Here is a 13408-nt window from a genome sequence, read left to right on the forward strand (position 1 = left end):
AAAAAAAAACTTCAAGTGTAAGATGTAAGATTGTGTACAAAGTATTGACGATGTTAATAATGTTTTAACCCATGCATCAAACATGATATACAGCATTAAATGGCTAAAATAAAATGTGCTTCACTACACGGTGCATCTAGATTAATATTCCTTATAGCTCTTCCCCATCATTTGATCCGTTTGATTGATTACTGCTGGCATGCTCTTTAGAAAATCACTTTTAAATGTGTTTAAAAGATAATGACTTAATTTGAATACTCACAGTACAGTATTATAGTGATGCAGAAAGTGTCTGTTTAAACTGCATTGTGGGTGGTTAATGAATGAAACAAAGGTGAAGCAACTGTTTAGTAAATTTGCCCCTGGATATCTATAAAATGTGCTGGAATTTAACAGAGAATAAAATAGTAGAAAAAAAACAAGATGTAGATGGAGAGAAAAAGCTGAAGCAATGAGGGAAAGTGAAAAAGGAGCCAGATGAAAGAGGGAAATGGATCATACACCGTACGCTCAGTGGTGCTTCTTTTGTCTTTAAGTAGTGCCTGCGCCAGCTGGAGAGATTAGAGCTCTGGACATCCCCAAAGACCTAGATTAAAGCTAACATGCTTTATTTAGCCCTAAACTCTTGGTCTTAGATCAATGCCAGACTGGATTAAACAGAAATCTGTCATGTGACATGACTAGGGACTCCCTATTACAAAGGCAGCTGGGGAACTCGGTTAATATTCCATTCAATTCCACAATATCAGATTAAGAGAAAGCAAAAGTCTGTTTGCCTGTGTGATTTTTACTTTCAAGTTTTTCTCGATTGATTAGACTTTGGCATCAAATAATTGATTAAGCATTACGTTTAACAGCAACTTATATATTGTAAGTTTATAGCAGAAACATGAAAAAAAATTGTTTTACAGATAATTTATAGAAAGTTTGTATAAGCAACACTTTGCAAATCTGATAAGGAAATCATTTTGTCATAATTTACTCACAATAATGTTGTTCCAAACCTGTCTGACTTTCTTTTTTTTTTTTTTTCTGTGGAACAAAAAAAGAGAATTTGCAGAGAATATATTGGCCGCTATTTTCTATATAATAAAAGTGAATGATGACTGCAGCTGTCAAGCTCCAAAATGATAGAAGCAGCACCATAAAAGTAAAAATAGCCCACATGACTTGTATACTATATTTCAAGTTTATATGTAAAAGAGCAGCCAACATATTCTTTTTACATGGATGAAAGAAAGTCAAATGTTTAGAATAACATGATGTGAATAAATTATGACATTTTTATTTTTGGGTGAAAGATTACCATAATTATAGGCATGATGCACAATACCACATGAATCCTAAATTAAGTGATGGTGTTGATGTGCATGTTTGAAATCCAAATGTTCCAAGTTTCAAATCGGAATTGATCTTTGACACTCAGAGTTGTGCACAGAGTTCCCCGCTGTTGGCGCAAACTAACCATCATCCTACCATTGCTTTTTTTCTTTGTTTTAAAAAGCGGAGTTTATCTATTTTTCCAAATTTGGAGGTGACGAGCACATGAAGCTTCGTGCCGCTTATATTTATCAAGAAGTAAAAACGCACCATTCTCGCACTCATTTATGACACGATATTCAACAACAACAGCTTGAACTGTGTGTCATATGTCATTACGCCATTTCTACGTTATTGCACATGCAAAACTTTTCAGTTTTGTTTTTTAATCTAATAAAGTCTTCAATCGAACGGATTGGAAATTGTTTTTATTCCGATTGTGCTAGTAGTTAAAACCAATTTTTTTTAATGTCCGCAGCTAGTGTTTTGTTAGCTCGTTGCACAGATGGTCACAATCTAAGCAGCAAAATTTAAAATACATTTTAGCAAGATTTTTTGTTTTTAAATGAAGGGACATCTTAAGTGACCCTGGATTACTACAAATGTATCTTAAAATCTTAAAGACAGGCATAATTACAGCTTCTCAAACCTATAAAGTGCACCAGTAATGGGTCATTAATGTTTTAGTATGCTGTTTACACTAATGCTTAGTAGTTTGAGTACTAGGCATGCTGCGATAGTCTGTGTTAGTGGTGTTAGACAGTGTTCAGCCGCACACCGATTACATCACTTGCCCACAGCGGCACAGATAAACAGATATTCCCTAGCTTTTAGCTGGGCATATGGCATTTTCATTATGGCCTGTAGATTTAAGGCCATGAAACCACGAAAAAGAAACACCATTTTAAAACTCCCTTGTTTATGTCCAGGTGAGTATGTGTGTTATCAGACACCGCCTGATAACACCGCTTTGAGATACACAACTATTGTCGTCGGTAAAACAGAACAAAAACAGTCAATTTGTGTCAGAGTAATTTAACACTAACTAAAATCAATGTAACATTTGCAATCGTGAGAATATTCGACAGAATAGCTCTCTTGTAATGTTTTCACTTAAAGGTACAATATGTAAGAATTTAGTAATAAAAAATTCCAAAAATCACTTGCACATTGTGATATATTTCCTGCAGTTGTACTTACAATATAGCCTGGTTCTACCAGACTCTCGTACATTTCATTTGTACAGAGAGTCTGGCCACCCTCCATTGACAAGCGTTAACTTCCTTGAAGGCGGGTACTCTGTTGAAGTTTAAAACTATTGGATCTGCCCAGAATCACTATGGATCTGCCATAACCAATCGCTAACATTTGGTCGTGACGTATGACGACTCAAACTAGCGCACAACCTCAACGTCATCGGTCTCAGACACTCCCTCTGTTCGCTGGTTGGACTGGTCAAAAATTGACTGGAGAAAACCCAAGAATACACCACAATCCCAGACGTAGTTCTGAAGGAAAATTAAAATTGAGCGGAAGCACGTAGGAGGGCGGAGCCAGGCTACTTACAATATCCCAAAAATTCCTAAAGATTTTTAATTTCAGAGAAATTCCCATTTTAAATAATGGGCCGTCCCGGAAAACCTGTTCACGTGTCGCCAGTCAACGACGTAATATCCGCGGTATCCCTGGTTTCCGCTCGTACTGCCATAGTAACCATGGCGACAGACGTGGACAAAAGCGTAATGTTTAGCGGCACAGTTACTTAACAGTTAGCTAATAGTCATGTGCATCAACAAGTAAAGTCATAACATAAGGATACATTTGCAAATCATTAGCTAATGAATAATTAATGCAGACAATTCAAAGTTGAAGGACATGGCTTACAACCAATTTGTGGTAATTAAGGAATTAATTTACACTATTAGTTAATAAAATATGTTATTAAGGAATTAAAACATTCTGACACAATTAATAACAATTCATATATTACTTAATCTATTAATCATTTAGAAGTTTTATTTGCTACCGATGCAGTAATCATTAATTAATGGTTTAGTTCTTCATGAGTCATACATTAACACATGATTATCTGTTGATTAGTTAAGCATGAATTAATGCATAGTGCACCCATATGGTAAAGTGTTACCTTAAGGCCTTTTATTAGGAAAACTTCATAAGACTTTCTGCGGCCACCCTGTAATAGGGAACATTCAAACATTAATGAGGCAATCTGTAAACTTTGCCTGACGATGGTGACACTTCTAATTTACACAAACGTTCAAGCGCACCACAAGAATGAGCCTGGTGCTTATTCGTTTTGTTAATAAAAGTTATATGTTTAATACAAGTGATTTTTCATTGTACTATTTTATTGTTGTGCTTTTCATTTAGAATAATAATGAACCCACCATTCAAACAATTGCCGCTAATTCAAGTGAGGTGGAAAAGAGGAGAAAACCTTTACTTTAGTTTGAAAAATAAACATTTTGTACGTTTAAAGATGAACTGAACTGAAAATAATCAACGTTGATAACGTGTTGTTTATGACAGTTAAAAGTAAATTACACTAAAACATTTAATTACAAATATCAATATAGCTTTTTATTAAGCAACACAAAAACTGCGTTTGTTAATATAAGAACGCTGGCAATTTCGATGACGTCACTGGCATGGTAGGACCTGCAAAGCTATATAGGCAGCTGCAGGTCCTGTATACACTGGACAATTAGTCCTTTTAATGGCATGGGTTACGCATTTGTGCCTGTGAGGGACAGGCCAGTAGTATGACTACACATTTACGAACTAATCAGTGGCGTAACTTTGTTTAAAAAAGTGGGTGGGACAGGGGTTGCTAATACAATGCTAAATCAGATATATGTATAATAACATGAAGATGTCCAGCAATCGATCTAAATAGTACATGGGGTTTAATTTGTCGTTAAATGAGATTTAATATATGTAGTCAGTGCCGAGAACTTTCGCGTGAATAAATACACAGATCCGCCTATTTAACATGTGCCATAATGGGCCAGTGGTAGAAGGGGTTTTGAGTTCTAATCCGCAGTCCCATAGTTTTTTCTTTCTTTCATCAAACCGAATATGTTCATCAGTGGTTGGATATCAAGCAGGGACACGTTTGTGTGCATTATGTTTTCTAATTTCAGATTGAAGCGCGCGTCAATTAATATTATTATGTACCAATTAATTTTGTCTCAAAATATTGCATACAATATAACATTTTGTCTAAAATATGCATTAGATTGTATTTGCAATGTACATAGTCAATTATGAATGGAGCAATAGTGGTTCATGGTGTTATAAGAGGGAAATGTGGTGGGAGGTTGGAGGGCTGTAGCCTGTCATGCACTCTCATTTATTGTATCCAAGCACATTATGCATTTTAGGAAATAGAAACTGCTTAGGCTATATATGTCATGTGCATTTAGAGCAAATACAAAAACATGTACCAATGAGAATAAATAAAATATAGCCTATCTGTTATCACCTTTACTCAAATTCAAGTTCAGTTCATCTTTAAAACTATTCAGTTTTGGAGAAAATGGCCAAAAAATAAAAATAAAAACTTAATTTATGATACAGACAAGGTGCAAAAGGTCTGTTTACTAGGGCAGTTTATTTCTGCAATGCCAAGCTGAGCTTCATGATAATGCTGGGCTTAATCTTCAGACTTCCACCAAACTGCTTTTAATGCGGAAAATTACACCTGTCAGTACAGAGCCCAGTTCATTAACACCATTTCCAGATCTGTGGAGAAATGCGATTAGGAGCATGATGACACACAAAGACTGCAAATCCACACTTAATTGCGACCAGTGTGTTTTTTACTTCTGCATCCATCAACACGGCTTCCTATTTTCCAGATTAATTTAAACAAGCAAATAAGATTCGTAAATGGATGACTCAACTTTTGGACGAAGACCCACTTGGATCACTGATTCAATATTCTAATAGGAAGGAAAAAGGGAGATGCATTCGTCAACTAGTTCCTATCTGCTGAGATGAATATACACAAACAGGCATAGAATAAAAGCAGAACAGCCATTATTTAACCCTTGTGCATTGTTCAAATTCCCATCCTTTCGTTATGTTCGTGGCTGAAAACAGCCACTACTTTAAACTGCTGTAAAAATTGATCAGATAAATATTTTTTTGCCATTTTTTTTGCATAAATCTATTAATCAACATCAGTCCTGTTCAAAACTACTAAATGTTTTTAAAAAAATCAAGATTTTAACTCTTTAATTGCCAAATTCATAAATTATGTCACTGATTTGGGAGGGAAAAAAACACAAAATTACTTATTTTCAATATAAAATGTGATTGTGGACTGGATTTTTTTTTACCTTTTATCACAGTCTTGGACATGTCAAAGATTAGAAACAACATTGGTTTTGATGCATTGTTAGTTTTTGTGCAGCATCAGATTTTAACGTTTTCTCCCTCATTTACTGTTCGTGGCTGTTTTTGCCCCATTGACTTCCATTATAACCACATTTTTTGATTGCAAAGCCATGACACCATAAAATCATGCATTTTTGATTGTTGGTGGTTTTCCCTGTTGGGAAGAGGTAAAATTAGTAATTTTTACTGTTGATAACCAGGTGGCACCATTAACCCTTTAGGTAGGCCTGTGCAAAAAAAAGCTTAGTTTCTGGCTTTTACATGGAGTTATATGGAGTATAATAGCATAATAAAGTGTGTGTGTGTGTGTGTGTGTGTGTGTGTGTGTGTGTGTGTGTGTGTGTGTGTGTGTGTGTGTGTGTGTGTGTGAGAGACCTCACCTTGATGCGTCTGAGAAAATCAAAATATGCACCTCAGCTCTCAAAACTACATGGAGTAAACAAAAACAAAGTAAGTGTATTTATGCATCTGCCTTTTGATGGTGAGAAATGCAGACTAAACAAAAACTAAGCAAGTGGATTTAAACACTTGCATGCAAGCCTGCTGGTCATTTGATGATGAGAAGAGCAGCAAGCAACATGAGAAAGGGCTTGACTTGTAGTGAAGTTTTAGAGATGATTATGCATGTCTTCTCCCTCTGACACCACAGACTCAGGAGAGGCAGATCCTGATTTGGATGTGGCACCCTCATCATCCTCTCTAGCTTCCACTGAAGGCGAGGAGGATTCGGAAGATCCTGGGTCTGGGTGAATTGGGAGAAACGGCGAAGTGTGGTTTTCCACCAACCGGAGACAACTCCCTTTCTTCAGCCTGCCAGAGGCGTGACTTCATGGCCGACGCGCTATGCCATCGCAAGGGTCCAGAACATTGATTCTGTGTTCAAATCTGTTTTTTACGGGCGCCGCACAATGAGAAACTGGACCGGGGTGGACTCCACAGATCTCCGTGCCTACATGGGGCTACTGATTATGGCCGGTGTCTACAGGTCCAGAGAGGAGTCCACACGTTGCCTGTGGGATGATTGCAGTGGTCGTGCGATTTTTAGAGCCACCATGTCCCTCTCAAGATTCAAGGAATCAGCAGAGCTCTGCGTTTTGGAGGTTGGTCATGCTGACAATGAGGTCAATAATCTCGTCGGCCCTGGAGTCGACTCTGGCAGGCTGAAGAAAGGGAGTTGTCTCCGCGTTGGTGGAAAACCACACTTCGCCGTTTCTCCCAAACCACCCAGACCCAGGATCCTCCGAATCCTCCTCGCCTTCAGTGGAAGCTAGAGAGGATGATGAGGGTGCCACATCCAAATCAGGATCTGCCTCTCCTGAGTCTGTGGTGTCAGAGGGAGAAGACATGCATAATCATCTCTAAAACTTCACTACAAGTCAAGCCCTTTCTCATGTTGCTTGCTGCTCTTCTCACCATCAAATGACCAGCAGGCTTGCATGCAAGTGTTTAAATACACTTGCTTAGTTTTTGTTTAGTCTGCATTTCTCACCATCAAAAGGCAGATGCATAAATACACCTTTTTTGTTTTTGTTTACTCCATGTAGTTCTGAGAGCTGAGTTGCATATTTTGATTTTCTCAGACGCATCAAGGTGAGGTCTCTCTCTCTCACTCACTCACTCACTCACACACACACACACACACACACACACACACACACACACACACACACACACACACACACACACACACACTTTGTTATGCTATTATACTCCATATAACTCCATGTAAAAGCCAGAAACTAAGCTTTTTTTTTGCACAGGCCTACCTAAAGGGTTAATGGTGCCACCTGGTTATCAACAGTAAAAATTACAAATTTTACCTCTTCCCAACAGGGAAAACCACCAACAATCAAAAATGCATGATTTTATGGTGTCATGGCTTTGCAATCAAAAAATGTGGTTATAATGGAAGTCAATGGGGCAAAAACAGCCACAAACAGTAAATGAGGGAGAAAAAGTTTAAATCTGATGCTGCACAAAAACTAACAATGCATCAAAACCAATGTTGTTTCTAATCTTTGACATGTCCAAGACTGTGATAAAAGGTAAAAAAAAATCCAGTCCACAATCACATTTTATATTGAAAATAAGTAATTTTGTGTTTTTTCCCCTCCCAAATCAGTGACATAATTTATGAATTTGGCAATTAAAGAGTTAAAATCTTGATTTTTTAAAAAACATTTAGTAGTTTTGAACAGGACTGATGTTGATTAATAGATTTATGCAAAAAAAATGGCAAAAAAATATTTATCTGATCAATTTTTACAGCAGTTTAAAGTAGTGGCTGTTTTCAGCCACGAACATAACGAAAGGGTAGTGAATTTGCCCAGAGTGTACTGTTAAGTTTTTGAAAATTTTCAAAGCATTTTCCTAAAATATGTGTAAAAATAAGCTTTGTCACCAAAAATCATTCCATTTGCTGAAACACGGAAAAAGTTATGGCCAAAATAAGACTCAAAAATACCCCATAGTGGCTGAAAACAGCCACAACAGCACATAAGGGTTAAGTAAAAAATAATTGATACTAACTCCCTCAGAAAAATGTGATGATCAAAGCTAAATCATTTTTTTATTTTTGTGTTACAATACCTATTTGCAAACAGCAATTTTTAGCATTTCCGCTTGGTCACACTAACAGAATGGAAATGAAGCACTTCAGCTTTAATTATCCACTGGATATATTTATGTTCCGCTTTTAACTACTTCAAAGTAAAGTATGTTTAAAGCACACTCTTAAGTCCATCACATGGCATTAAATTCCTTCCTTTAATATCTCGGTTGATGTCCAGTTATCCTAATCCCAATATTACTATTTGATGAGTTGAGGGAAATCTTTATTTAAACACATTAAACATGTACAGTGACCCCGAAAAGGATTTGGACACTTTTGAAAACTTAAAATCACACTTAAAGATGTAAAACATGATCCAACATGCATAACCTTAAACCAAAAGACATCTGCAAACAAATGCTGCAAGAGCTTTTAACAGACGTAACTTCACTTTTCAATCAAGCCCCAGGTCATTTTGGAGGATGTGTCAAGTCCATTCAAATAAAGGCCATTATTCTGCCTCTGTTTCTCCAATATTGGACACTTTTAAGTCCCAGTAGTTGATTTGTATTATTTATTTTTTACTTATTTGTTTACCCGTGTCCCAGAGACAGATTTTTTTCTAAATTAAAAAATCATCATAAAAATATGAATTATTAATGAAACTAAATATGAACAAAAAAAACTAAAACTGTGGCAGCCCCTCAATTTTGGTCTAATATTTTTTTCTCTCCAAAAGTTACCAACGAGATAAAGTCAGTGAAGAGTTTGAGATGAAACCAATTAAAGATTTTCAAGACTCTTTTTTTATAGATTTTTTACAAGTCCACGGGACCAAGTTACCATAATTGAAGAAACACCATCATACATTTTTTAAGCATAAGTGTCCGAATACATTTTAAGGAGATATGACCTCATATAAGGTCTTGCTCTGTCTGCAGTGAAATAATAAACAAATAATAATCTAAAAAAAAATGCCTCTAATGAGTGTACATGCTAATGGACAAACCTGAGACCAACAAGGCAACAGCAACATACAAAGCACTCATACAAAATGCTGGTCTATACTTTATAGCCCACCGCACGCAGTAAGTCAATTACAAAAGCTAGCACTTGGGCTAGTTAACTGACCTCTGTCCATAGCTGGACTCCTTACGGCGACAATGCAGGGTCACAATCCTGTGACCTTCTGTTCTGACATCTTGACTAACCATCCAGAGCGTGGGGTTACTGGGTCGGGCGCCAAGAAACGCCACTCCGTCTTTTAACTTCACCCTGCAGTGTAGAGAAAGACAAAAAGAGAGAGACAAACATCAGTGCACTGCAGTAAATATATAACAAAAGCCTGTATTATTCAGAAAGGTGTTTCTTAAAGCAGTTTTGACATTGCTAATTGGTTGAATCAGGCATAATCTTAATGTACCATTACATAAGGGCCAATGCAAAAAAAAAAGACAAATTTTTTTTTTTTTTAAACATATGTAGTTATTACACAACACTTTTAATTGCCATATAATTCATTAATGGCAGCAGATTAACACAATAGCACAGAACTTGTACAGATCGTACGTTCTCCACAGGACCTATCGCTCTCTGCCATCAATCCCAGCATTACACTAAATAAGAGATTTATATAGAGCTGATTGAGTCCTGCAACTAAGTGCTTTAGTCCCTCTATGGCTAACACTTGACCTACTGGAGAACAATCCACATTTGTATTGAGCATTTAACCAGATATCTGATTAAAACCATTATAAGCTTTCAGTTTTGTCAGCTCAAGAGCTCTCTTAGTTAAGTAAAGCCTGTAGCAGGTTTTGTACACACCACTTGAGTTCTGGATAATCTACTCAGATCTATACATGGCTAATATAAACAGGGCCTGCTTTAAGCCCTTCAGATGCATTACTTCAATGAGAGATTGTCAAGTCAGAAGATTCAGTTTTCACATCAGAGAGAAAAAATTCTTTCTAATACTTTATATCTCAAACAAGTTGTCTACAAAAAATCCACAAATCTAGGTTTCAAACGGAATTGTACGTGGGTCACGACAGATAAACGACTTGTGATTTAGCAAAATGTCTTGTGGACAACAGTTTTTCAATGATGCCTGCTATTGTTTGTGCTCAAATAGCAAGCACAAACTTGAAGCATCTCTGAATGAGATGAGTAATAGAACTAAAATGGCTTTTATTTAGCCATGAAATGTGTTATTTCTCCATATAATTGGTTAATAAAATATGTTCTAAAATGTACTACATATTTGATACAGACTTTTTTTTTTTACTATATTTTCATCTCATTGTTCTTTAACCACATTAAAAGTAATTGCCATTTGATTCATTGTAAATAAAATAACTTCTGAATGATTTTTAATTAAAATCATTATACTTAAAATAAATATTGACATACAGATAAAACAATAATTATTTTCATGCAATGGCCGCTGCCAATAACAGCCATCGGGCATCAGATTTTCAGCATCATTACTCCAGTCTTCAAAGTCACATGATCTTTCAGAAATTATTATAATATGCTGATTTGCTGCTCAAGAAACATTTCCTATTATTATCGATGTTGAAAACAGTTGTGCTGCTTAACACGGCACAAAATAAGTTGTGGACAGGACATGGACAGTATACCGTTCATACATTTTCAATGGAGGGACAGAAAGCTCTCGGACTAAATCTAAAATATCTTAAACTGTGTTCCGAAGATGAACGGAGGTCTTACGGGCTTACTGCACTGCACACACCCAGAACACACACACACACACAAAAACATACAAAGGAATAATAGTCTAACTGAAAGAGGTACTGGAGAGAAAGGAGTAGAATTTAGCCCAATTCACCCAGACACACTAGCGTGTCATTGGTAATGAAAAAGCAGAGTGGATGTGAGCTTGAATAGATTCCATTCTCCCCGCGCTCTGAACCGCTCAAGGCCAGCAGAGGTAGAGAGCCACAGAGGTACAGGCCGACCATAAGCCGGTAATAGGATGACAAATGGCCGGCAAACAGCCAATCAAAATGCTCGGTCGGGGGTGGGACCACATTAGCATGTGACAGGGAGCCATAATTGACCCAGGGGAGATAACAGATGGAGAGGGACCCAAAATGAGAGAGGTCTAGCTTGGCCACACATCCCTCATTACTAGCCTCTTCTGATCCTTGTAGACCGGCCCTACGATTCATAATTGGTTTCACCATTGGATGTCAATGCGCGTTTGTTCAAGCACACAGTGCTTCATTAAATTTGTTAGAGCTGGTCTGTGAACAGATGTGGTCAGACGGAGAATAATGAGCTGAGTGATGGCAGAGCAGGTATGAGAACAGGAAATATCAACAAATATATCACTATGGTTTGCGATTGTTTATCTTTACTCTCCAGTCTCGAAGGACTATGGCAAAGGACAACTGCCACTAAATCTGCAGTTGGTGTCTGACCAAGTTTAAATGGTGGCAGATTGTGGTGTCACAGTACATCAACTCATTACAAGAACGTATTCCTCGCAGAAGCATAATAACCCTGTGGCTGAACCCAAGTTTGCAGCTGATGCTCTTTGCAAACTCTATGACTCTGCAGCTCACATATTAGCACAGTACAACAACAGACAGAAAAAGACAGTCACCCAATAACTTTTACTTTTCCAAGACCTGAAAATGCTAAATGTATGCGGACTGTAAAGCACAAGCCTATTTTATCATTTTAATATTTTTTTTAAAATCACATTTTACATGTCATATTTTATTAACATTTTCCCCACCTGCATAAAAAAAAAAAAAAAAAAAAAAAAGTAGCCAGCCACCACCAATTTTTGGTCATTTTCACACAAATTGCATGGCCACCCAAATATTTTGTTGTATGAATATCTGCAAGCAATATATCAAAAGAAAGAACAGACCGTCTGCTTTCAAACAAAAACAAAAAAAAATCCATTTTAGTCTAGCTACATAATTTTTTTAATCAACACTTGAATGAGGGAAGTTTCATAAAAAAAAGCTAAAGTTTGAACATAAATCACGCTTTTGTCAAAGGGATGCATTTTCTCATTAAAGTTGAGATAACTTATCAATGAAAGAGTTAATAATGTAAAATACCAGTAAATAAAACTAATTCTAAAAACTATATTTGAGTTCCCCTCACTCCACAAAAATATACAAATAAACAAATTATTGTGTCATTCATTATAAATATCTAGTTCAGTCATAAAACTCTAGAAGGTGCAGGCTGATAGGTAATTTACATGCAATTGACAAGCAATCAAATCATTACCACATAGCACAAGCTGATTCTGCAGCCAATTAGATTGCTTGTTCAACATTTAAATAGTCTAGTTCAATGTTTGCTGTAGGTTACTCCTGCAGTACACTATCAAACCTCCTCTGAAATCCTCACCTCCCCCAGCTCCACCTGCAACCGGATTTATGCATGTCTATTAATGCTGCTACGTCTATTAGTAGTAGCAAGTCCATACTTCTGTAGCAGCAATAATTAGCAGCAGCAGCGTAGAAATAAACACATTAAAATTGCCATATTCATTACCATGCTAAACCTATTTTGAGAGTTGTCATGATTGAAATAACATTACTATTTTAACACCAAGCCTAAATTAATTAAAATTGAAATGTGTGGGAATAGCTTGATGTTTCGTACCTTGCCTAACAAGCACGAGCTTTGTTAAAGTTAAATGTAAGGAGAGATAAAACCTAAAACCCACTAGACAAAATATATCTGTACAAATGCACAGACCAGTAATGTTTAATTCATCAACCAGTGACATGGATTGACCAATATTTACCAAATATTTGATTTCTGTTATTTTGACAAGTAAAATATATATCTGATCTATAAATCTAAAAAACAAGCAGCACAAGCACAAGCAGTGAAATACTGTCTCTGCAAGACTGCATAACACTTTAATGCAAATTCACCTGAAGCAGAAAATTAAAAGAAAAACAAGGAATAAAAACAGGAAACAAAAATAAAGGTATAGGCTATGTGTCTATGCACATAGTGTTTATGTAAAGAAATCCAAGTAAGTTTAGGTAAAATAATACAAATTATAAATGTGCAAAGTAGTTATTCAGTTACAGTACGCAACAAAGTACAGTAGTG

The 13408-nt window shown here is 36.4% G+C and overlaps 1 protein-coding gene across 2 annotated transcripts in view; it reads right to left on the reverse strand.

Annotated features, from left to right (window-relative positions):
* Positions 1-13408, reverse strand: part of LOC307011223 (transmembrane protein 132C) — a 332560-nt gene that overhangs the window by 138163 nt on the left and 180989 nt on the right. For both annotated transcript variants that reach the window (XM_079636638.1, XM_079636637.1), the window contains exon 3: positions 9425-9568. In XM_079636638.1, coding sequence (XP_079492764.1) covers positions 9425-9568 — 144 coding nt within the window. The remainder of the gene's footprint in view (positions 1-9424; positions 9569-13408) is intronic.

The sequence above is a fragment of the Phoxinus phoxinus genome (assembly GCF_949152265.1).
Source record: "Phoxinus phoxinus genome assembly, chromosome: 15".
NCBI classification, from domain to species: domain Eukaryota; kingdom Metazoa; phylum Chordata; class Actinopteri; order Cypriniformes; family Leuciscidae; genus Phoxinus; species Phoxinus phoxinus.